Source organism: Cherax quadricarinatus, chromosome 28, assembly GCF_038502225.1.
Source record: "Cherax quadricarinatus isolate ZL_2023a chromosome 28, ASM3850222v1, whole genome shotgun sequence".
NCBI lineage: Eukaryota > Metazoa > Arthropoda > Malacostraca > Decapoda > Parastacidae > Cherax > Cherax quadricarinatus.
In genome coordinates this window covers 16,954,383-16,981,315 of record NC_091319.1, presented here as the reverse complement: position 1 = coordinate 16,981,315, position 26,933 = coordinate 16,954,383, and the positions used below count along the sequence as shown (strand labels likewise).

The 26,933-nt window shown below is 40.8% G+C and overlaps 1 protein-coding gene across 35 annotated transcripts in view; it reads right to left on the bottom strand.

The window, feature by feature from the left end:
- Positions 1 to 26,933, bottom strand: part of baz (par-3 family cell polarity regulator) — a 713,284-nt gene that overhangs the window by 59,568 nt on the left and 626,783 nt on the right. For 29 of the 35 annotated variants that reach the window (XM_053782976.2, XM_053782958.2, XM_053782965.2 and 26 more), the window contains 3 exons: positions 19,495 to 19,702; positions 15,747 to 15,914; positions 224 to 301 (listed from right to left, as the gene is read on the bottom strand). In XM_053782976.2, coding sequence (XP_053638951.1) covers positions 224 to 301; positions 15,747 to 15,914; positions 19,495 to 19,702 — 454 coding nt within the window. The remainder of the gene's footprint in view (positions 1 to 223; positions 302 to 15,746; positions 15,915 to 19,494; positions 19,703 to 26,933) is intronic. The other 6 variants (XM_053782988.2, XM_070089425.1, XM_053782973.2 and 3 more) reach the window with 1 other exon arrangement.

Below are 26,933 nucleotides of genomic sequence, written 5' to 3'. Positions count from 1 at the left end.
TAGGGGTTGGTGAATCATTTTCTGCCCTTACGCAAGAGCCATAGAAGGAGTTGCGATTCTTATTGACAGAGGTGTTATTAGATGGTTTGCTAATAATCCCATGGAATGAGTGCCTATTTGGATTTCCTACACCTTTTATACTGTTAGTAGTGGCAGAGGGAGAGGATGAGGGTGTGGGTTTAGGACTTTCAGAGATCCTATGTGCACTACTCTTGGACATTACTTGCGGCTTGGGGTCAGTAGAGTTAAGCGTGTTATTGTTAGCCTTGTCAGCTTCCGAGTCTCCTCTCTCTCCAAGCACCTGCAATAATTTTGGGAGAAACGAGCTCAAAGCAGTGCCCACTCACACAGGCTTTAAAGTCAAAAAAAAGTCACATGAACACATCTTAAATCCACACAAATTGTCAAAATATGCAGGAGTGTAATTTGCCTATTTCATTATTTTATAATCAAATCAATACACAAAAGTTCCCAGTACATGATATCAGTTAACTATAAGAGAGTGCTGGAGCTGCATAACATGCTTTCTAGGACAGAGGTGCTTAAGAAGTTGAGAAAAATATCTGATTATCCATCATAAATCTAAATTAATCCACCTGCCTGTTTAGAAGAAAACAAAAGTTCACTCATGGCATTAGACAGAGCCAGATATAACTGCCTCAACAGGGTTCAATTTTACTGTCTTGTATAATATATATTACTGCGTATACTTAAATAGAGCCCAACTTTGTATTCAAGTTGAACCCTGAATTTTTGGTATAAAATAATTAGTTTTACATGTTGTATACCTTATGTACAAAAGAGACTCTTGTGCAATACTGGTAACACTATTACGGAAATGTTTAACCCCATGAGGGTCCGTGCCATAGATCTACGGCTTTACGTTGAGGGTCCAAACCGTAGATCTACGGCATGAGCTCAGCTCACTCTGATAAGTTGTGAGTGGTAAATTTTGGCCTTGATATGAGAGAATACATCTATGTGGTATGTGTGCACCACATAAAACAAATCCTACAGCACATAGTGCATAATGAGAGGAAACAAAAACTTAGACCGGAATTTTCGATTAAAACAGCAAATTTGCAGTGTTTTTACATGCGTTTTTTGTAATTGTATTCACGATTTCTTGGTCTCATTTGATAGAATGGAAGACATATTACAGAAATAGAGATGATTTTGATTGGTTTTACTACTGGAAATGGCTTGAAACTGAGCTCAAAGTAGCGGAAATGTTAAATTTTTGCCGGTTCAAGAGTAAACAAATGACCTCACACGTCTAATACACACTTGCTGGTGGGTCTAATATACGTTCACAAATGTGCTGATAGGTAGTAGGTTGGTAGACAGCAACCACCCAGGGAAGTACTACCGTCCTGCCAGATGACTGTGAAACAAAAACCTGTAACTGTTTTGCATGATGGTAGGATTGCTGGTTTCTTTTTCTGTCTCATAAACACGCTAAGATAACAGGGATATCTTGCTACTCCTACTTACACTTTGGTCACACTTCACAGACACGCACATGCATATATATATATACATACATCTAGGTTTTTCTCCTTTTTCTAAATAGCTCTTGTTCTTTTTTATTTCTTCTATTGTCCATGGGGAAGTGGAAAAGAATCTTTCCTCCGTAAGCCATGCGTGTCGTATGAGGCGACTAAAATGCCGGGAGCAATGGGCTAGTAACCCCTTCTCCTGTATACAATTACTAAAAAAGAGAAGAAGAAAAACTTTATAAAACTGGGTTGCTTAAATGTGCGTGGATGTAGTGCGGATGACAAGAAACAGATGATTGCTGATGTTATGAATGAAAAGAAGTTGGATGTCCTGGCCCTAAGCGAAACAAAGCTGAAGGGGGTAGGAGAGTTTCAGTGGGGGGAAATAAATGGGATTAAATCTGGAGTATCTGAGAGAGTTAGAGCAAAGGAAGGGGTAGCAGTAATGTTAAATGATCAGTTATGGAAGGAGAAAAGAGAATATGAATGTGTAAATTCAAGAATTATGTGGATTAAAGTAAAGGTTGGATGCGAGAAGTGGGTCATAATAAGCGTGTATGCACCTGGAGAAGAGAGGAATGCAGAGGAGAGAGAGAGATTTTGGGAGATGTTAAGTGAATGTATAGGAGCCTTTGAACCAAGTGAGAGAGTAATTGTGGTAGGGGACTTGAATGCTAAAGTAGGAGAAACTTTTAGAGAGGGTGTGGTAGGTAAGTTTGGGGTGCCAGGTGTAAATGATAATGGGAGCCCTTTGATTGAACTTTGTATAGAAAGGGGTTTAGTTATAGGTAATACATATTTTAAGAAAAAGAGGATAAATAAGTATACACGATATGATGTAAGGAGAAATGACAGTAGTTTGTTGGATTATGTATTGGTAGATAAAAGACTGTTGAGTAGACTTCAGGATGTACATGTTTATAGAGGGGCCACAGATATATCAGATCACTTTCTAGTTGTAGCTACACTGAGAGTAAAAGGTAGATGGGATACAAGGAGAATAGAAGCATCAGGGAAGAGAGAGGTGAAGGTTTATAAACTAAAAGAGGAGGCAGTTAGGGTAAGATATAAACAGCTATTGGAGGATAGATGGGCTAATGAGAGCATAGGCAATGGGGTCGAAGAGGTATGGGGTAGGTTTAAAAATGTAGTGTTAGAGTGTTCAGCAGAAGTTTGTGGTTACAGGAAAGTGGGTGCAGGAGGGAAGAGGAGCGATTGGTGGAATGATGATGTAAAGAGAGTAGTAAGGGAGAAAAAGTTAGCATATGAGAAGTTTTTACAAAGTAGAAGTGATGCAAGGAGGGAAGAGTATATGGAGAAAAAGAGAGAAGTTAAGAGAGTGTTGAAGCAATGTAAAAAGAGAGCAAATGAGAGAGTGGGTGAGATGTTATCAACAAATTTTGTTGAAAATAAGAAAAAGTTTTGGAGTGAGATTAACAAGTTAAGAAAGCCTAGAGAACAAATGGATTTGTCAGTTAAAAATAGGAGAGGAGCGTTATTAAATGGAGAGTTAGAGGTATTGGGAAGATGGAAGGAATATTTTGAGGAATTGTTAAATGTTGATGAAGATAGGGAAGCTGTGATTTCGTGTATAGGGCAAGGAGGAATAACATCTTGTAGGAGTGAGGAAGAGCCAGTTGTGAGTGTGGGGGAAGTTCGTGAGGCAGTAGGTAAAATGAAAGGGGGTAAGGCAGCCGGGATTGATGGGATAAAGATAGAAATGTTAAAAGCAGGTGGGGATATACTTTTGGAGTGGTTGGTGCAATTATTTAATAAATGTATGGAAGAGGGTAAGGTACCTAGGGATTGGCAGAGAGCATGCATAGTTCCTTTGTATAAAGGCAAAGGGGATAAAAGAGAGTGCAAAAATTATAGGGGGATAAGTCTGTTGAGTGTACCTGGTAAAGTGTATGGTAGAGTTATAATTGAAAGAATTAAGAGTAAGACGGAGAATAGGATAGCAGATGAACAAGGAGGCTTTAGGAAAGGTAGGGGGTGTGTGGACCAGGTGTTTACAGTGAAACATATAAGTGAACAGTATTTAGATAAGGCTAAAGAGGTCTTTGTGGCATTTATGGATTTGGAAAAGGCGTATGACAGGGTGGATAGGGGGGCAATGTGGCAGATGTTGCAAGTGTATGGTGTAGGAGGTAGGTTACTGAAAGCAGTGAAGAGTTTTTACGAGGATAGTGAGGCTCAAGTTAGAGTATGTAGGAAAGAGGGAAATTTTTTCCCAGTAAAAGTAGGCCTTAGACAAGGATGTGTGATGTCACCGTGGTTGTTTAATATATTTATAGATGGGGTTGTAAGAGAAGTAAATGCGAGGGTCTTGGCAAGAGGCGTGGAGTTAAAAGATAAAGAATCACACACAAAGTGGGAGTTGTCACAGCTGCTCTTTGCTGATGACACTGTGCTCTTGGGAGATTCTGAAGAGAAGTTGCAGAGATTGGTGGATGAATTTGGTAGGGTGTGCAAAAGAAGAAAATTAAAGGTGAATACAGGAAAGAGTAAGGTTATGAGGATAACAAAAAGATTAGGTGATGAAAGATTGAATATCAGATTGGAGGGAGAGAGTATGGAGGAGGTGAACGTATTCAGATATTTGGGAGTGGACGTGTCAGCGGATGGGTCTATGAAAGATGAGGTGAATCATAGAATTGATGAGGGAAAAAGAGTGAGTGGTGCACTTAGGAGTCTGTGGAGACAAAGAACTTTGTCCTTGGAGGCAAAGAGGGGAATGTATGAGAGTATAGTTTTACCAACGCTCTTATATGGGTGTGAAGCGTGGGTGATGAATGTTGCAGCGAGGAGAAGGCTGGAGGCAGTGGAGATGTCATGTCTGAGGGCAATGTGTGGTGTGAATATAATGCAGAGAATTCGTAGTTTGGAAGTTAGGAGGAGGTGCGGGATTACCAAAACTGTTGTCCAGAGGGCTGAGGAAGGGTTGTTGAGGTGGTTCGGACATGTAGAGAGAATGGAGCGAAACAGAATGACTTCAAGAGTGTATCAGTCTGTAGTGGAAGGAAGGCGGGGTAGGGGTCGGCCTAGGAAGGGTTGGAGGGAGGGGGTAAAGGAGGTTTTGTGTGCGAGGGGCTTGGACTTCCAGCAGGCATGCGTGAGCGTGTTTGATAGGAGTGAATGGAGACAAATGGTTTTTAATACTTGACGTGCTGTTGGAGTGTGAGCAAAGTAACATTTATGAAGGGATTCAGGGAAACCGGCAGGCCGGACTTGAGTCCTGGAGATGGGAAGTACAGTGCCTGCACTCTGAAGGAGGGGTGTTAATGTTGCAGTTTAAAAACTGTAGTGTAGAGCACCCTTCTGGCAAGACAGTGATGGAGTGAATGATGGTGAAAGTTTTTCTTTTTCGGGCCACCCTGCCTTGGTGGGAATCGGCCGGTGTGATAATAAAATAAAATAATTATTTATACAATTATTACAATATTGCATAAGAGTAATCTTCTGTTTTTTGGTTTGAATAAAAATTCATTGTGTGAATTAAAAATCAAAATCGAATTCATTAGTAAAGCCTGAAAACGTAACTAATGAACAGAGGAAATGTTAGTTTAGTGCCAGGAATGCCTGCATTATTTGTTCTGGACTGTATTTTGAAACTGGAGTATTTTGAACTTTGCATTAAATTGGCAAATTACCAATTTCCAATCACTTTATTTTGTAGTTGAAACAGTTGACTTGGCGAATTCTTGCACTCTGTCGATAGAATAGAAGCAATACTAGTGAAATAGCTAAGAATTTGGTCGACTGGAATAATGTAATTGGCCTAAAATGGGAGTCAAAGTCCGCAAAATAGCCGATGCGTAAATATCGCTGACACATCAAAATTCGCGAGCATAATTTCGTCACTTTTCCATCAAATTTCTTACTTTTTGTTTTATTACCTTCAGAAAAAGATTCTCTACCATTTCATAAGAAAAAATAACAAAATTATTTTTTGAAAATTCTTGGACACTGGTGCACCCTTGGAAATTTGGCCTCTGGACCCTGAAAGGGTTAACCCACCAGGGGTCTTTATTAGTAAAAGACAAACAGAAAAGCATGGAAATACAAGGCAGCACTGATGTCAGCTGTAGTATAGGCAGGGTGCAAAAATGGTTAACCCTTTCAGGGTCGAGAGGCCCTCTCCTAAACTTGTTCTCAGGGTTAAAAATTTTTGGGGAGAAAAAAAAATTATTTTTTCTTATGAAATGATAGAGAATCTTTTCCTGGTCATAATGACACCAAAAGTATGAAATTTGATGGAAAACTTATGGAATTATGCTCTCGTGAAGTTAGCAGTCTCGCCAATGTTTACGCATTGGCGATTTCGCCCACTTTGAGCCCTATTTTCGGCCAATTCCTGTGTACTAGTCGAGAAAAATCATATTTATTTCGCCAGAACTCCATTTTTTCTATCGAATGAGTACAAGAAACCACCCATTTACCAATTTCAACTATCCAATAAAGTGGTTAGAAATTGGCAATTTTGCCAATTTCACACAAAATTTCAAAAGATGCCAATTTCCAAATAGGGTCCAGAATAAACAAGACAGACATTCCTGGCACTAAAATAACAAGTTCTTTGTTCGTTAGTCACGTCTCCAGGCCCCTCTTATATTTCTTTTGCTTTCCACTTTAAATTTTTATTCTTACAAAAAATAGAAGATTTACTGTTATGCAGACTACTGCATTAGTGTAGAAATGGTATAAATAATATCAGTGCACTTGTGAAAGAATATTAGACTCACCAGTTGATGTGCATTGGACGCTTGGCATGATTTGTTTACTTTTGAACTTTGGTAAAAATTGAACATTTCTGCTACTTTGAGCTCAATTTCAAGGTACTTTTCATTGTAAAACCAATCAAAATCATCTCAATTTCTGTAATATGTCTTCCATTCTATAAAATGAGCCAGGAAAACTAGAATACAACCATAAATACCATACGAAAATACAGTTTTTTTTCTCATTACACACTGTGTGCTGCAGGATTTTTTTTATACTGTGCACACTGACCACATAGACCCATTCTTTCATAAGTAGGCCTTCCAGCTTTCTCTCGCTAGATTTGAAGATGCTGGAATTTAGGCGTTCTAGTATGTCAATAACCCTGGTGCGTAAGCCGTACTAGTACGTCGAAAACCCTGAAAGGATTAATGGGATTGTCTAATGGCTGTTTCCTGATGGCTATATGTCTTGACTGCCTAAAATCAATTTAACCAAAACTCTGGAGACACTAAGGTACCCTGTATTTTGCATAACTGCACTGCCAAGACAATGACTAGATCTAAGGCATTCGTGTAGATCCTCTTCCTTGGTCGTAAGTATGACACCATTCCAGTGAATAATATAGGCATAATTAACATTTTCTGTATGGGAGGTGAATTTATGCTCAATAACATTAGTGTTTCTATCTATCTCTGCCACATGAATTTTCTTGCACCATCCACATGGTATGACAAATGCCAGTTCTGATGTGAACTAGACTTACAGGTTTCTTACTTGTAAAGTCTCTTAATAGTTGTGCTGATGGTAGTAGCTATTCAAGATTGCTCTTAGAAAATGCACTAAAAATATTAATAGCCATTTTAGAGTTGGGGAGTGTTGATCCGAGGAGCACAACATCTATGGCAGTGGTGGGCAAACTACAGCCCATGGGCCAGCCACATGTTTTCATGCGGCCTGCCAAGATCAAGTTTTATGCATCTCTGCACTCAGAAAAGTTTCAAAATCTGAAAAAAATTGCAAGAAAGTTGTTTGTGTTGTTTGCATCAACTTACATTTGTGAGCAGACTTTCTCTATAATGAAAGTGGCCCCTGCACTGAAAAGTTTGCCCACCCCTGATCTATGGTCATCAATGAAATAAGGGAACCTTAATTTAGGGAAGACCCAGTGAATGTAGTCAATTCTCCTCCAGGTATTCAGGGCTGTGTAGCCTATAGGCCCTCAGATGGAATCCAATGACAACTCGTTTTGTCTTGCTGTGTGAGCAGACACTAGGACATATTTACTTGAAAACATTTTGGTCTTGGGATATCTTTTTTAGCCCTTCTTTCAGTACAATCTTAAGAGTAGTCACTACCACTAGTACTTCCATTAAAGACTTAAACATTCAGAAACTCAAGTATAGTTGAAACTAAAGCTGGGGTTCATATCATGCCATGTGGGATGCAAGAAATTATATGGAAGACAACCACAGACTTGCTATACTGACAGGACTAGTCACATCCACTTAAAGAAGTGGAATGCTAAATTTGAAAATGGTTGGAGAAGAGTTGCATCTGCTTAGAAAGAACCAGCAGGCAAACTCTGGTGTTCTTCTATTAATGTTCTGTTCCAACAAAGGAATTAAAATGCTGGTTAGGCAGTAGTTATCGAAGGGAAGAATGTACAAATATGGACAAAAACTCCCTAGCTAAACAAGTGTTCTTCAGGTTAGGGATTATGTTTATAGATTTAAAACCATATGAAGTATTAACCATAAAAACAAATTAGCTTTAGGATCTCAGTCTTCTTGATTACATAAAGTACTTGTCAAATAACACATTTTTTGAATGTAACCCACAAACTTCTTACAAGTTGGGAGCAAATAAACTTGCACATACACAATACACAAATAACCCGCACATAAAAGAGAGACATGAAAGTGTTGAATGATAATCAAAGTTTTTTCTTTCTTTTTGGGTCGCCATGCCTCGGTGGGAAATGGCCGGTGTGTTAAAAAAAAAAAAAAATGTATACAAATAAATTACTTTTTTTACACCATTAAATATTTTTTTCATCGAGGTAGGATGACCCAAAAAAGAAAGGAAAACTTTCACCAGCTTGAAATTAAGGTGTACTCCAAGACAATCATGGAATTTATACCAATAAAAAGAAAATTACTTAAACACTGTACAGTCATCTGAGCTGTGATGTCAACATGTTTCTGGCAAGACAGTGATTGAATGGACGATGGTGAAACTGTTTCTCTCTTTCGAGTCACCCTACTTTGGTTTGAGAAGGCCAGTGTTTTTTTAAAAAAAAATGCTTATTAGAGGCATGACTTGATGTTCAGTGTCATATGTCCATACCATAAGCCATAAAAGGCCAGGAGAAATGGGCCAGTAAACCCTTGTCCTGTATATATTACTTTCACTTTTCTTTTTGGGCCACCCTGCCTTGGTAGGATACAGCCAGTTTGTTGAAAGAAAGAAAGAAAAAGATTTAGTAATATTCACAAGCTGGGTCAAGGTACTAGTTTTTGTGATTGGTAAGAAAAACATGTAACAAAAAATAAAAACTTTGATAACCTCCAAAAGATGTCAAGCATAAAGAAAACTTCAAGACACAAAGCTGAATCAGTGGCCTTATTCTCTGTGGCCACTTCCACATAATCTAGCATCAATGTGAAATTTACAATATTTTTATATTATACATGCAAGAAGATCACAGTAAACAGGTGCTATCACAATATGCAGAACAACCACTGTGAAAAACGAGCTTACAAGCACTTTTGTGATTTCTTACATTATCAAGGAACTGTGATACTGTAATATGAGAAATCATGAAAGCTCTTAGAAATTCACTGTTTTTTCAAGGTGGTTGTTCTGCTTATATTATTATTCTTCTTTCAACAAATCAGCCGTATCAAACCGAGGCAGGGTGGCCTAAAAGAAAAAAGGAAAGTTTCTCCTTTTAAATTTAGTAATACAGTGGAACCTTGACTTACAAGTGTCCCAACGTACAAGTTTTTGAGATACGTGCCATCCCTGGGTAGATTTTTTGCTCTGAGTTAAGAGCCAACATTTGAATTATGAGCCCACTCCCCCTGCTTCCCCATCAACGCAAAACCTAGACACCTCGCTTGTTTATTTATGATTTCATGGTTTAATTCCATGAAAATCATCCTCTTTTCTTCTCAACATTGTCCTTTATGCTTACTTTCTTAGGACCCATGCTTAGAAACACAAAATTTGGCCAAACGACTGTCAAAAATGTAAGCAAAGCATGAGAGAACTGCTCCCATAGTGAGGTAAACAGTGCACTGAATTGGCGGCGTTCATTATTATTATAATATTTTGCTTTTTTTAACAAGTTGGCCATCTCCCATCGAGGCAGGGTGACCCAAAGAGAAAGAAAATCCCCAAAAAGAAAATACTGTCATCATCATTCAACACTTTCACCTCACTCACACATAATCACTGTTTTTGCAGAGGTGCCCAGAATACAACAGTTTAGAAGTACAGTGGACCCCCGGTTTACGATATTATTTCATTCCAGAAGTATGTTCAGGTGCCATTACTGAACGAATTTGTTCCCATAAGGAATATTGTGAATTAGATTAGTCCATTTCAGACCCCCAAACATACACGTACAAACGCACTTACATAAATACACTTACATAATTGGTCGCATTGGGAGGTGATCGTAAACCAGGGGTCCACTGTATATACGTATAAAAATACACAATATATCTCTCCAAACTGCCAATATCCCATACCCCTCCTTTAGAGTGCAGGCATTGTACTTCCCATTTCCAGGGCTCAAGTCCGGTTATCCAAAATAACCGGTTTCCCTGAATCCCTTCACTAAATATTACCCTGCTCACACTCCAACAGCTCGTCAGGTCCCAAATACCATTTGTCTCCATTCACTCCTATCTAACACGCTCACGCACGCTTGCTGGAAGTCCAAACCCCTCGCCCACAACACCTCCTTTATCCCCTCCCTCCAACCTTTTCGAGGACGACCCCTACCCCGCCTTCCTTCCCCTACAGATTTATACGCTCTCCATGTCATTCTACTTTGATCCATTCTCTCTAAATGATCAAACCACCTCAACAAACCCTCTTCAGCCCTCTAATACTTTCATTAACGCCACACCTCCTAATTTCCACACTCCGAATTTTCTGCATAATATTTACCCCACACGTTGCTCTTAGACAGAACATCTCCACTGCCTCCAACTGCCTCCTTGCTGCAGCATTTATAACCCAAGCTTCATACCCATATAAGTGTGTTGGTAATACTATACTTTCATACATAGCCTTCTTTGCCTCCATAGATAACATTTTTTGCCTCCACATATACCTCAATGCACGGCTCACCTTTTTTTCTTCATCAATTCTATGATTAACCTCATCCTTCATAAATCCATCCGCCAACACGGCAACTCCCAAATACATGTATCTGAAAACATTCACTTCTTCCATGCTCCTCCTCCCCAATTTGATATCCAATTTTTCTTTATCTAAATCATTTGATACCCTCATCACCTTACTCTTTTCTATGTTCACTTTCAACTTTCTACCTTCACACACATTCCCAAACTCGTCCACTAACCTTTGCAATTTTTCTTTAGAATCTCCCATAAGAACAGTATCATCAGCAAAAAGTAACTGTCACTTCCCATTTTGTATTTAATTCCCCATAATTTAATCCCACCCCTCTCTCGAACACCCTAGCATTTACTTCTCTTACAACCCCATCTATAAATATATTAAACAACAATGGTGACATTACACATCCCTGTCTAAGACTCACTTTTACCGGGAAGTAGTCTCCCTCTCTTCTACACACCCTAACCTGAGCCTCACTATCCTCATAAAAACTCTTTACAGCATTTAGTAACTTACCACCTATTCCATACACCTGCAACATCTGCCACATTGCTCCCCTATCCACTCTATGATATGCCTTTTCTAAATCCATAAATGCAATAAAAACTTCCCTACATTTATCTAAATACTGCTCACATATATGCTTCAATGTAAACACTTCATCTACACATCCTCTACCCACTCTAAAACTTCCTTGCTCATCCGCAATTCTACATTCTGTCTTGCCTCTTAATTCTTTCAATAACAACCCTACCGTACACTTTTCCTGGTATACTCAGTAAACTTATTCCTCTATAATTTTCACATTTACAATCTCTCATCCCCCTTCCTTTTATATAAAGGGACTATACATGCTCTCCATCAATCCCTAGGTACCTTCCCCCTCTTTCATACACTTATTAAACAAAAATACCAACCACTCCAACACTATGTCCCCCCCTGCTTTTAACATTTCTGTCATGATCCCGTCAGTTCCAGCTGCTTTACCCACTTTCATTCTACATAATGCATCACGTACCTTCCCCACACTCACATCCAGCTCTTCTTCATTCCTAAAAGATGATATACCTCCCTGGCCAGTGCACGAAATTACCACCTCCCTTTCTTCGTCGACATTTAAAAGTTCCTCAAAATATTCTCGCCATCTACCCAAAACCTCCATCTCCCAATCTACTACTCCCCTTCTCTGTTTTTAACTGATAAATCCATTTGTTCCCTATGCTTTCTTAACTTGTTCAACTCATTCTAAATTTTTTTCTTATTTTCATTAAAATTCCTTGACAGTACCTCTCCCACTTTTCATCCGCTCTCCTTTTGCACTCTCTCACCACTCTCTTCACCATCATTAAAATTAGATCCACCCTTACACATAGCTAGGAGGTACCTTCCCTTGTTGCACTGATAACAATGGTTCAATTTAGCATGGCAATCCCTTACATTGTGATTTCCTAGATACCTAATACATCTAGCAAGCTCTTCCAATCTTTCCACTTTAACATCCCATGAATTACAGGCATTACAGTTCTTAAGAGAAATAACAACCGTTGCAGAAGATACAGTCTCTCCTTTCTTTTTCTGACCTCTTATCAACTGGGTTACCCTTATTGTGGTACTTACTCCTCTTGCTTTGATGTGAAGAAGCACTATTGCTGGTCCCTGTTACTTGATATGTGCCTACGTAACCCCTTTTAGTAGGTGAATTATGATTATTGACATTGGGATAAATTTTCCTTTTGTAAAACTTGACAGGTGCACTGGGGTCTCTAGACGTGATATTCCTAGAGGTATTGGATTGGCTGGTCTGCAGTTGGACAATTAACTCCTGCAGGCCCACTCTCATTTCCTCCAACCCGAAGTAACCCTTGTGATATTTGTTAGATAGCCACTCAGCTGTTTTGTAGTTCAATTTATTCTGTATCAAGGCACTCAACAACCACTCTGCTCCCTCCAGATCATATTTATTACTCAAGGTCTTAAGGGTGCTTTCTAGTTTGATCTTAAATTACTGTAAGCCATTGCGGTTGTGATCTGGAGTCTTCAAATTAGCCAAAATAGCTACTAGATCTAGCCTACTTTGCTCCAAGTTACCATAAGTGACCTCCAACAAGTCAACTGCCTCACTATAGGAGTCATCTACATTTGGAAATGCTTGTATGAGAACATGCACATCTCCCCTTACTTGTCCCTTTAAATAGCATAATTCGGTAACACTCGCAAGATCACTCCTATCATGTACGACTGCTTTAAAGATAGACCAAAAGTCCTCCCAATTTTCTCCCGGATTAAACACACGCATGAATAATTCTGGCAGTTTTGGTAGACATCTCTGATTTTTCCTTACTAGGTTGACCAGCAACATTGTTTACACCCTTCACCTTATCCAGAGCCTTAGTTTTACAGGACACGATGTTGTCCTTTGCTTCATAATATTGATCCAACAGCCGCTCCCTTTCAACATCATTTGCACAATTCGCCAGCAGATCTCCCTCACAGTCTTTATACCACAATTTAATAACTCGTATCTATTTTCTAAGGCATCTAGGTGTAACTTTAGTTCATCAGGGTTCACCTTTTCTTGTCCCATTAACTCCATACACTTGCTGTATGATTTAGTAACATGACCCTTCCGAGCTTGCAATGATGCTTTCTTTGCTTTGACATCCATGGACTTGCCAGCCGCACTAACTTCCTCAGACCCAACCATGGTTAGAGAATTAATAATCACCGATTATACAGCTTAAGTAGACACCTTATAAGAGTAATTCTTGCGCTTTACTCTTGTATAAATCCTAGCCACACATGTGCTAGCAATTAATTGGGCTAATTATCATCCACCACACAATCGATTAAATTTGTGTACCCTATACCCACGTAATTAATTCAATTAATTTTTCACTGGGGAGAGAGAGAGTTCCGGGGGTCAACGCCCCCGGAAGGACCAACGGGCAGATATAGAAAATTTATAAGGGGTTACCTGTATGAACCTCAACATTACATTCATACAAGTAATCTCATTGGAAGGCAACAGCCATATATTGTTTACTGTAGTCACCCTATGTAGGTGTGTGAGAAAACTTAAACCACCCCTGGTTGTTGCAAGTGGCCCCTTTGATAACCCACACAAATCTTACCCATATCTATCCTAGACCAGTATAGAAGTGGATAGCACCCACAGGTATGGCACTACTAATTAGTTGTAGACTGTATGGATTATATTAAATTGACTGAAGGAAAAGGTGGGGAGGGGTTACACGTGAACATAACAAGACTATTACTTACCATATTTTCTCTGGTGGTCACTTGATGTAGCTGGATCACCCACAACCTATCCAATTACAACATATCTAACTGGCCAGTATCAGTTTGCTATAACTATAACTACCCAAAACCTCCATCTCCCCATCTACTAACTCCCCTACTCTGTTTTTAACTGACAAATCCATTTGTTCCCTAGGCTTTCTTAACTTGTTTAACTCACTCCAAAATTTTTTCTTATTTTCATTAAAATTTTTTGACAGTGCCTCTCCCACTCTATCATCTGTTCTTCCTTTTGCACTCTCTCACCACTCTCTTCACCTTTCTTTTACTCTCCATATACTCTACTCTTATAACACTTCTGCTTTGTAAAAACCTCTCATAAACTAACTTTCTCTCTTTTATCACACCCTTTACTAAATCATTCCACCAATCACTCCTCTTTCCTCCTGCACCCACTCTCCTATAACCACAAACTTCTGCCCCACATTCTAATACTGCATTTTTACAACTATTCCAACCCTCTTCAATCCCCCCACTGCTCATACTTGCATCAGTCCACCTTTCTGCCAATAGTTGCTTATATCTCACCCGAACTTCCTCCTCCCTTAGTTTATACACTCTCACCTCCCTCTTACTTGTTGTTGCCATTTTCCTCTTTTCCCATCTACCTCTTACTCTAACTGTAGCTACAACTAAATAATGATCCGATATGTCAGTTGCCCCTCTATAAACGTGTACATCCTTGAGCCTACCCATCAACCTTTTATCCACCAATACATAATCTAACAAACTACTTTCATTACGTGCTATATCATACCTTGTATATTTATATATATATAAAATAACTTTAAAACACTTGAAAATTTGGCAAGTTTCCATACATAATGGAGAGACGCAGTGAACAAACCGAGTGGTGCACGGTGACTATATTATAGTGAGGTAAGGGGAGCCATACAAAGAGTTTTGGTCATAATTTGAAATGTCTGTATTAACAGAAAGCCGTAAAGTGGGGCCCTACTGTACAAGGTTCCTGTAATTTTGTATTTACATGTGGATGTAATTATGTATGCATGTGTGCAAGTGTTGGTAGATGGGACTACAAAAGATGAGGTGAATCACAGAATACATTAAGAGGGCAGAAACAGTGTTGAGTAGTAAGTAGAAAAACATTTATCAATGAACACAAACATAGGGTGATATATCACAATAAAATAGTGTTAAAATTTTCATATGGGTGTGAAGCATGGTCTTGAATGATATAGCAAGGAGGTAGCTGGAATTAGATGAGCAAAGAAATTAGATGGCGAGGCAGTATGAAAGGAGCTATTGAGATTGGTCATTCAGAATGGATGAAAGCGGACATATTGGCTAAAGTGGTGTATAAATCTGAGGTGTAAAAAAAAAAAAAAAAAAAAAAAAAAAAAAAAAAAAAAAAAAAAAAAAAAAAAAAAAAAAAAAAAAAACGAAGAAACATGTTAAGTTTGTGAGCATCTAGATCAGTGAGTGGAGTCAAGTGATATTTGAGTTTTTTTGTGCTCTTGGAGTATGAACTGTAACATCTATGAAGTTATTCAGGAAAACTGGTTAGTTAGACACGAGTTACGAAGTGGAAGTGGGTAATACAGTGCTATACTTTGTAGGATGGAGACTTATATTTTGGTGGATCGCATGAACTGTGGTGCCCATGCACTTCTGGAAGACATCTTTGAAGCTAGTGATGGTGAATGCATTCTTTTTTGGGTCATCCTGTGATCAAATTATATATAAAATGTTATGATCTAATCCAATGGCTATAACAAATCTGAATCCTACATTTATTATTGTAGCCTAAAGAGAAAGAATAACCTTAAAAGCTCATCCTAATGAGTGTATGAGGGTAGTTCAACCTACCTGTCTTAAAGCACTTTCATATCTCTCCTCTAAGTCATCTGTAGGATAAGTTCGGTTTCTCTGAGCATGTCGACGCTGGTGTTCTGCTCTCAACTGATGCATGCGTTCTGACCTTGATGGTTCTCCATCATCCCCTCGAATCTGTGGTTGTTGCTGCTGCTGCTGAGACTGAAATAATAAGCCACCAATACCATTAAACACCCCTTTCCCTTACCATCTCACACACATTTCTATTTTTAATTTATTAGGTCTGCCCAATAGTGCTGAGAGCACTCTGGTACACTGTCTGATAGTCATCAAACCCCTCAGTGACAAGCTGATGGCCTAGCACTTATTACAGTACCTACAGGGAAAACATTTCACACAACTTGTGACTATACATTTTTTAGTTTAATGTTATAATGGGAGTATGGTTTCTGAAGACTGTATTTCTACACCAGCTGAAGATGCTGATAAGGAAGATACCAGTGTAAAAGCTGTGAAATAAGGATCAAACTCAGAAAACAGCAGATACACAGCTGTAATCAGCACCAAAAATTCTCATAATGCACTGAAATGCAAACTTCATACATTAAATATGAATAAGCTTGAAATATAAAATAAACTGGTTAAAGGAGTTTGTACAGATGTCCTGGACTTTATGCAAAAGATGTGTTCCAGATTCATGGCAGCTGTATTAAGCTTAAACAGACCATCAACACTTAATTCTGCATAAACAGTATATAGATAAAGGTAAGGATATTTTCATTGCATTTATGGATTTAGAAAAGGAATATGATAGAATGGATAGATGAGCAATGTGTCAGATGTTGCAAGTGTATGGAATAGATAGCAAGTTACTAAATGCTGTAAGGAGTTTTTATGAGGATAGTGTGGCTCAAGTTAGGGTGTGTAGGAGAGAGGGAGATTATTATTATTTTTTATTATTAACACACTGGCCGATTCCCACCAAGGCAGGGTGGCCCGAAAAAGAAAAACTTTCACCATCATTCACTCCATCACTGTCTTGCCAGAAGGGTGCTTTACACTACAGTTTTTAAACTGCAACATTAACACCAACACCCCTCCTTCATAGTGCAGGCACTGTACTTCCCATCTCCAGGACTCAAGTCCGGCCTGCCGGTTTCCCTGAATCCCTTCATAAATGTTACTTTGCTCACACTCCAACAGCACGTCAAGTATTAAAAACCATTTGTCTCCATTCACTCCTATCAAACACGCTCACGCATGCCTGCTGGAAGTCCAAGCCCCTCGCACACAAAACCTCCTTTACCCCCTCCCTCCAACCTTTCCTAGGCCGACCCCTACCCCGCCTTCCTTCCACTACAGACTGATACACTCTTGAAGTCATTCTGTTTCGCTCCATTCTCTCTACATGTCCGAACCACCTCAACAATCCTTCCTCAGCCCTCTGGACAACAGTTTTGGGAATCCCGCACCTCCTCCTAACTTCCAAACTACGAATTCTCTGCATTATATTCACACCACACATTGCCCTCAGACATGACATCTCCACTGCCTCTAGCCTTCTCCTCACTGCAACATTCATCACACCCATATAAGAGCGTTGGTAAAACTATACTCTCATACATTCCCCTCTTTGCCTCCAAGGACAAAGTTCTTAGTCTCCACAGACTCCTAAGTGCACCGGTCACCCTTTTCCCCTCATCAATTCTATGATTCACCTCATCTTTCATAGACCCATCCGCTGACACGTCCACTCCCAAATATCTGAATACATTCACCTCCTCCATACTCTCTCCCTCCAATCTGATATCCAATCTTTCATCATCTAATCTTGTTATCCTCATAACCTTACTCTTTCCTGTATTCACTTTTAATTTTCTTCTTTTGCATACCCAACCAAATTCATCCACCAATCTCTGCAACTTCTCTTCAGAATCTCCCAAGAGCACAGTGTCATCAGCAAAGAGCAACTGTGACAACTCCCACTTTATGTGTGATTCTTTATCTTTTAACTCCACGCCTCTTGCCAAGACCCTCGCATTTACTTCTCTTACAACCCCATCTATAAATATATTAAACAACCACGGTGACATCACACACCCTTGTCTAAGGCCTACTTTTACTGGGAAATAATCTCATGGATAACTTTTTTTTGTGTCTCCACAGATACCTCAACACACCACTCCCCTGTTTTCCTTTGTCAGTTCTATGGTTAACCTCATAAACCCTGTCTAAGACCTACTTTTACCAGGAGATTACTTCCCGGTAAAAGTACATCTTAGACAGGGATGTGTAATGTCACCATAGTTGTTTAATATATTTATACATAGGGTTGTAAAAGAAGTAAATGCTAGGGTGTTGGGAAGAAGGGTGGGATTAAATTATGGGGAGTTAAACACAAAATGAGAGATGACACAGTTACTTTTTGCTGATGATACTGTACTTTTGGGAGATTCTAAAGAAAAGTTACAAAGGTTAGTGGACGAGTTTGGGAGGGTGGATAAAGGTAGAAAGTTGAAAGTGAATATAGATAAGAGTAAGATGATGAGGGTATCAAACGATTTAAAGAAAAATTGGATATTACATTGGAGAGAGGGAGTATGGAAGAAGTGAATGTTTTTAGATATTTGGGAGTTGACTTGTCAGCAGATGGGTTAATGAGGTTAACCATAGAACTGACAAAGGAAAACAGGGGAGTGGTGTGTTGAGGTATCTGTGGAGACAAAAAAAAAAGTTATCCATGGAGGCAAAAAACGGAAATGTACGAAAATACAGTGGTACCAACACTCTTATATAGGTGTGAAGCTTGGGATGCAAATGTTGCGGTGAGGAGGCGGCTGGAGGCAGTGGAGATGTCCTGTTTAAGGGCAATGTGTAGTGTAATTATTATGCAGAGAATTTTTAGTTTGGAAATTAGGAGGTGTGGAGTTACTAAAATATTAGTCAGAGGGCTGAAGAGGGGTTGTTGAGGTAGTTGGGTCATTCAGAGAGAATAGAACAAAGTAGAATGACTTGGAGAACGTATAAACATGTAGGGGAAGAAGGCGGGGTAGGGGTCGTCCTTGAAAAGGTTGGAGGGATGGGGTAAAGGTGGTTTTATGGGCGAGGGGTTTGGATTTCCAGCAAGCATGCGTGAGCATGTTAGATAGGAGTGAATGGAGGCCAATGACTTTTGGGACCTGATGAGCTGTTGGAGTGTAAGCAGGGTAATATTTTGTGAAGAGATTCAGGAAAACCGGTTAGCCGGACTTAAGTCCTGGAAATAGGAAGTACAATGCCTGCACTTTAAAGGAGGGCTTTGGGATATTGGCAGTTTGGAGTGACTATCTAAACTGTTGTATCTGGGCATCTCTGCAAAGACAGTGATTATGCATCAGTGATGGTGAAAGTGTTGACTGATAGTGAAAGTTTCTTTCTTTTTGGGTTTTTCTTTGTTTTAGGTCACCCTGCCTTGGTGGGAAACAGATGACGTGCTTAAAAAAAAATCCTCAGTAAGGTTTGTGAACTACATCAGTCACATACAGTGAGTGTACATCATACATACAAAATTACCAAAAGAAATACACCACATGATAGCAAATTCATATAAAGTGAAGAGAACATGTAATCAGAAATTTGCAATTACCTATCCGAGGGAGAAGGAGGGGCCTTCAGCTCTTAGTCCTAGCCCAAGCTTCATGTCAACATAATCAAATAATTTTTTTTTTTTTTTTTTTTAACAAGTCAGTCGTCTCCCACCGAGGCAGTACAAAACAGTACAAAATAGCATGTAAACTTTTACCTGAGAAGCTCGTGCTGTATTTTCAATCATCCTCCTGTACTGCTCCTGCATGTGGTCATGCTCTTCTTGCTGCAACCGCCGAGCAGCAGCTAATCTCTCCACTTCTGCTCTGTCCATTTCATTTCGTCCTTCTATTCTCTCCCCTTCTCTTTCACCTTTCATTGGAAGTCCACTTGTATTATCAACACTTTTACGATGTTTGCCAAATCTGAAAACATTGAATAAAGAAAACAGACTACAAACCAAGCACTCATATATATTTCATTTCACAGATTCAGTGTAGGATATTGAACACAAAGTGGGTGAAAGATTAAATATAATGAAGACAAATTTTAAAGAAATGTGGTGCACATAGCAAATGATTGAAATCCTGGGGCAAAATGCATTTTAACCCTTTCAGGGTCCAGACCCCCACTCTGAAACTTGTCCATAGGGTCCAAGAATTTAAAAAAAAAAAATTTTTTCTTATGAAATGGTAGAGATTCTTTTTCTTAAGGTAATAAAACAAAAAGTATGAAATTTGATGGAAAATTGACGAAATTAAGCTCTCACAAATTTTGCTGTGTCAGCAATATTTATGCATAGGCAATTTTGCCCACTTCGACTCCCATTTTAGGCCAATTACATTATTCCACTCTACCAAATTCTTAGCTATTTCACTAGTATTACTTCTATTTTATCAATTAAGCAAAAGAAATTGCTCAGCACAAGAAATTGCCCAATCAACTATTTCAACTACCCACTACAATGACTGGAAATCGGTAATTTGGCCCATTTCACACACAGTTCAAAATATTCCAATTTCAAAATAGGGTCCAGAATAAACAATGCAGGCATTCCTGGCACTAAAATAACATTTCCTCTGATTATTAGTTACATTTCCAGGCTTTACAATTGAATTCCATTTTGATTTTTATTCACATAATTAATTTTTATTGCACCAAAAAACAGAAGATTTACTGTCATGCAATATTGTAATACACCTACCATCCGACTTACGACCTGCTCGACATACATCCACTCGACTTACGACCGTGCATCTGGCAGCTGGGCTGGGCCGGCTGATGCACACCGCTGTACATTATTATAATCAAAAAAGAAGCGCTAAGCCACAAGGACTATACAGCACACCGCTGTACAATATTTGACAATACTTGCGGTGGCAATGTGTCATGCAGGCAGCATCAGTTTGAGTAACCCTGCCCTATCAGCAGCATCATACTGTATTAACTGTACTAACTGGACAGTAAATTTCACCATGGCCCCTAAGATGAAGCCTGAATCTTGCACTGGAGATTGTGGCAAGAAAGGCTCTTACTCTCGAACTCTCTATTTGTTTTCATTGTTGCACATAAACCTGTCTGTATCTGTCTGCCTGTATATCTGTCTGTATATCTGTCTGTATCTCTGTGTCTGTATCTGTCTGTCTACCTGTGTATCTTTCTGTCTACCTGTGTATCTTTCTGTCTACCTGTGTGTCTGTCTTTCTGTCTACCTGTGTGTCTTTGTCTACCTGTGTGTCTTTCTGTCTACCTGTGTACTAACCTAGTTGAGGTTGCGGGGGTCGAGTCCGAGCTCCTGGCCCCGCCTCTTCACTGATCGCTACTAGGTCACTCTCCCTGAACCGTGAGCTTTATCATACCTCTGCTTAAAGCTATGTATGGATCCTGCCTCCACTACATCGCTTCCCAAACTATTCCACTTACTGACTACTCTGTGGCTGAAGAAATACTTCCTAACATCCCTGTGATTCATCTGTGTCTTCAACTTCCAACTGTGTCCCCTTGTTACTGTGTCCAATCTCTGGAACATCCTGTCTTTGTCTACCTTGTCAATTCCTCTCAGTATTTATGCCTGTTCATCTGCCCAGGTCACTGTGATTGAGTTTGTGTCTGGCCCCTGGGCTGGCATCGTCTACGGTCTTCTTTGCACCACAATGTTGCATTTGCCATTGTGTGTGTCTGTCTTTGTGTGTGTCTGTCTTTCTGTCTTATGTGTGTCTTTCTGTCTATATATTGTCCTTTTTGCCATGCCTGTGTGTCTTTACCTTACCATATTCTGGCACCATATTCTACCTGCATTGTCACTAGTGTGCCTATGTGTCTGTCTATTTGCACTGTTCTGTCTTTGTCTGCTTGTCACTGTCTCAGGAAACCACTCATTAAAGTGTATGATCTGACATATATTATGTGTTGTATATTATTCATCTTGAAGCATTGACCATATAAGCAATTATTGTAATTTTGTTTAATCCATCTATTTTTTTTCAAAAATTATCTGTGAACATGCCACATAACTGTATAAATTAACAAATATGAATGTTTTTCTGAAGATCGACTTGACAGTGAACAGGAATCATTCGTGTCGGGGCTGGTAATAACAACTTAACGTTTGTTTACATAACTATTAGACATTCTACATTCTCATTCTCTCTCTCATTTATTCTTGTCTACTCACCTCTCCTCTACATTAAAAACTACAGATATTTTAAGGTGCGTAATGAGTGAACTTGATTATTATAATATAGCTTAATAATATTAATATTAATTATATGTATTATTGCTATTAATAATGATTATTAATATTATTATTAATTTAGGGCACTGGGCAGTCAATGTGTAACGCACTTTGTCTGGATTTTTGGGTTATCTAGGTAATTTATAATATGTATGATAACTTGACTTACGTGTTGGTGTGTGAGAGGCAGAGCGGAGAGAGAGAAAAAAAGAGAGAAAGAGAGAAAGAAGAAGAAGAGAAGAGAGAAGAGAAAGAGAGAGAGAGAAAGAAGAGAGGATTAGAGAGAGAGAAGAGAGAAGAGAGAGAGAGAGAGAGAGAGAGAGAAAAGAGAAAGAGAAAGAGAGAGAAAGAAAGAGAAGAAGAGAAAGAAAGAAAGAAGAGAAAGTTAGAGAAAGAGAGAAAGAGAGAAAGAGAGAGAGAAAGAGAGAGAAAGAGAAAGAGAGAGAAAGAGAGAGAAAGAGAGAGAAAGAGAGAGAAAGAGAAAGAGAGAAAGAGAGAAAGAGAAAGAAAGAGAAAGAGAGAGAAAGAGAGAGAAAGTGTTTATAACGAGTTTGTTTGGTATTCTGGTTGCGGGTAGTAAATGATACATCTTCGGAGGCTTCTTACTTTATTGTTAAGTCGTGGTGGGTACACAGGCTTGTTTTGTGCCCACATGGCTTGGGAGAGGCCATCCACGAGAGCTACTGGTGGCTAGGCCTTGTGTCTTCCTGCCTGAGCCGCTGTGTGAGTGAGCGTGGCAAGGCCAAAGGCAGGCTGAAGTGGCCACGAGAGGCCCTGGCTACAGAGGCAGCATCTGAGTGGCACAAAGTGAGCTTCGCTGGGCAGACTGGCATGGGCTGTCTGTGCAGGACTGATTACAGGCTGTCTACATGCGCTCGTACCTACGCAGTCGTCCACGTCCGACAATGCTGGTGGTAAGGAGCTCGGTCTCTCTAATGGGTACAGGGCACAGAACACAAAAATAAAAATATATATACTACATGGACATGGAAGAAAGCACCTACAGGAGGGGAAGAAAAAATATGTGGGGTGTGCTAAACATCGTGGTCCAAAGGCAGCGGCGTCGAAGGGGCATCTGCGCCTTCCTGCATCTGGACAGATACTGCAACATAGGAGGTCAGCTGCGGCTGAGCTGTGGCGTGGCAGGGTGGTCTCCTCTGGAGCAGTGAGAGAGTCATCGTAGGGTGCTGCAGGTTTTTCACTCAACCTGGGACCACGACATGCCTGGTGCCCTCGAGTGAGGCATCGACAAAACTTCGGCAACTGGGCGGGACTTCCTGGCAAGCAACTCGGAGGACACTTCTCGACTGGTACTGTCGCTGGGCTGTCACTGCCGGCGTGGGGCGGTTAGCATGGGTAGTGCGTGCTTGAGAGCGACTGGGTGGGCATCTGGGAGTCATAGCATCATACACCAGACTGCAGTGAGAGGCTATCAGTCAAGTGACATCTTCTTTGTTGTTTGCTCACTGGAAACGTGACCACGAGGCTGACCACACAGTGACATTCTCTCGACAGTTGGAGTTATAGCAGAGGTTAGTCTAAGCGTCCCAGACTTGTTTCTCTACATATAACTGCATTCTGAGGTCTGGAGGTGAAGTGAAACAAATCTCGATGGGAATCGTAGTAGTGCGATTCTGCAGAACATCACCAGACGACGAGCATAAGCTTTCTGTACAAGGGCACCGGTCATTCGGGCTGAGTGTATCAGCTGCTCAGCGCACTGGTACCACGGGTGACTTAGCACAGTGGTGCTACTCAGGTCTGCTCAGGAGCCTCCGCTGGACACATGGAAACTAACGCACCCGGCGATTTTAACGCATGGCTTACTGCCCGGCCCAGCGGTGCTCTGTTATCAGGCGACGCTAAGACGCTATACTAAAATGTGAGAACAATGACTGAGAGGAATTAATTAACCACGACATATATCTTCTCTTAGTCTTCTAGACAATATTTTAATAATTACTGAACACTCGATGATGACATCATGTGATGTCCAGAGGCGTGATGGCGTCAGCAGCACTGTAGCGTCAGCAGACATCTCGGTGGCGTCAGGCGAACATCGTGATGTCATGAAGTCGGGCAGCGCATAAACAGGTGGCGTCAGCGTGATGCGGGCAGCGGGCCATGTGTGGCGCAGGACATCTGGTAACTCCGCGTGGCTGGTAGATCCACGCGGCGCTTCGCTGTGCCGTGGCGTAAACGATCCGCGTGGCGTTGTGATCTATGCGGCGTAACAACGATACCGATGGCATGCTGATCACGTGGGTCGAGTAGCGCAGTGCTCCGGATAAACGGCACTGGCGGCGAATTCACCACGAAAAACAGCAGAAAACACAGCGAAGAGTGGTAGTGGTGAGTGGTGCATGAGGTAGGCTGGTGAGGTGTGTGGGTGAGTGTATGGCGGGAGCATCTGGCCATTCCTCCTCCTCCCACCCCAAACACAGGGAAACATGGACACAGAAATCTGCAGACTCCTCTGGCTTGCCAGGCTGACTGTGCTGAGCCTGAACAACAACAACAACATACAAGTGGCTTGATGAACCACGTGACTTGAGAAACAGCGTGGGGCGGCTGTGGCGTGAAGTCCTTACAATTCTCCGGAGAATTTCGGCAAATTTGGCTGGATCCTGCTTGTACCTGTGTCTGGATGCTGAAAGCGTGCAGGCGACATCAGAGATAACTTGTTGAGAGACGGATGCTTCTTGTGTAGGGTGGGAAGTGAAGATGACTTCATACTCTCCTTCCTCTCTCCGGGCAGAAACAACTGCTACCTTCTACTTTGAATTTATGCGGGGATGCGGTGATGCTGTGGCGGGTGGTTGATAAATGCGAGCTGTAGTTTGTTGTTGAGTCGTGGTGAATTTTGGGGCTTGTGTGTTGTGCTTACATGTGGGAGGACCATGCCACGAGAGGCGCTAGGCAGTGGCCTTCTGTCTTGCTGCTAGGCGCTGTGTGTGAGAAGCGTGCTTGAGGCAGACAGGCTGGCGTGCCCACCGAGAGGCCTGGCTACAGAGGGCAACACTTGAGTGGCGCGAAATATGAACTAAGCTGGCAGACAGCATGGGCTGTCTGTGCAGACAGTACAGGCTGTCTACAAAGAGAGAGAGAAAGAGAAAGAGAAAGAGAGAGAAAGAGATAGAGAGAAAGAGATACAGAGAGAGATACAGAGAGATACAAAGAGACAGCCACATTCGGTCAGACAGTCAGCCACCCACCCATCCAGCCACCCACCTGGCCAACCACAGACCCGGCCACCCAGCCAGATACGTATTACACACGTTCCAGTGTTGTTTCTCTTTACTTAGGGTATAGGTTACACAACATTCTGCCAGGATAACACTACCAGTGGTATTCTCCCATCCCACTGTGTCGACAATACATAAAGATAATAGTAACATATGGTACTGTATTTTTTTTTTTTTTTTATTATCACACTGGCCGATTCCCACCAAGGCAGGGTGGCCCGAAAAAGAAAAACTTTCACCATCATTCACTCCATCACTGTCTTGCCAGAAGGGTGCTTTACACTACAGTTTTTAAACTGCAACACTAACACCCCTCCTTCAGAGTGCAGGCACTGTACTTCCCATCTCCACGACTCAAGTCCGGCCTGCCGGTTTCCCTGAACCCCTTCATAAATGTTACTTTGCTCACACTCCAACAGCACGTCAAGTATTAAAAACCATTCGTCTCCATTCACTCCTATCAAACACACTCACGCACGTCTGCTGGAAGTCCAAGCCCCTCGCACACAAAACCTCCTTTACCCCCTCCCTCCAACCTTTCCTAGGCCGACCCCTACCCCGCCTTCCTTCCACTACAGACTGATACACTCTTGAAGTCATTCTGTTTCGCTCCATTCTCTCTACATGTCCGAACCACCTCAACAACCCTTCCTCAGCCCTCTGGACAACAGTTTTGGTAATCCCGCACCTCCTCCTAACTTCCAAACTACGAATTCTCTGCATTATATTCACACCACACATTGCCCTCAGACACGACATCTCCACTGCCTCCAGCCTTCTCCTCGCTGCAACATTCATCACCCATGCTTCACATCCATATAAGAGCGTTGATAAAACTATACTCTCATACATTCCCCTCTTTGCCTCCAAGGACAAAGTTCTTTGTCTCCACAGACTCCTAAGTGCACCACTCACCCTTTTCCCCTCATCAATTCTATGATTCACCTCATCCTTCATAGACCCATCCGCTGACACATCCACTCCCAAATATCTGAATACATTCACCTCCTCCATACTCTCTCCCTCCAATCTGATATCCAATCTTTCATCACCTAATATTTTTGTTATCCTCATAACCTTACTCTTTCCTGTATTCACTTTTAATTTTCTTCTTTTGCACACCCTACCAAATTCATCCACCAATCTCTGCAACTTCTCTTCAGAATCTCCCAAGAGCACAGTGTCATCAGCAAAGAGCAACTGTGACAACTCCCACTTTATGTGTGATTCTTTATCTTTTAACTCCACGCCTCTTGTCAAGACCCTCGCATTTACTTCTCTTACAACCCCATCTATAAATATATTAAACAACCACGGTGACATCACACATCCTTGTCTAAGGCCTACTTTTACTGGGAAATAATTTCCCTCTTTCCTATGTACTCTAACTTGAGCCTCACTATCCTCGTAAAAACTCTTCATTGCTTTCAGTAACCTACCTCCTACACCATACACCTGCAACATCTGCCACATTGCCCCCCTATCCACCCTGTCATATGCCTTTTCCAAATCCATAAATGCCACAAAGACCTCTTTAGCCTTATCTAAATACTGTTCACTTATATGTTTCACTGTAAACACCTGGTCCACACACCCCCTACCTTTCCTAAAGCCTCCTTGTTCATCTGCTATCCTATTCTCCGTCTTACTTTTAATTCTTTCAATAATAACTCTACC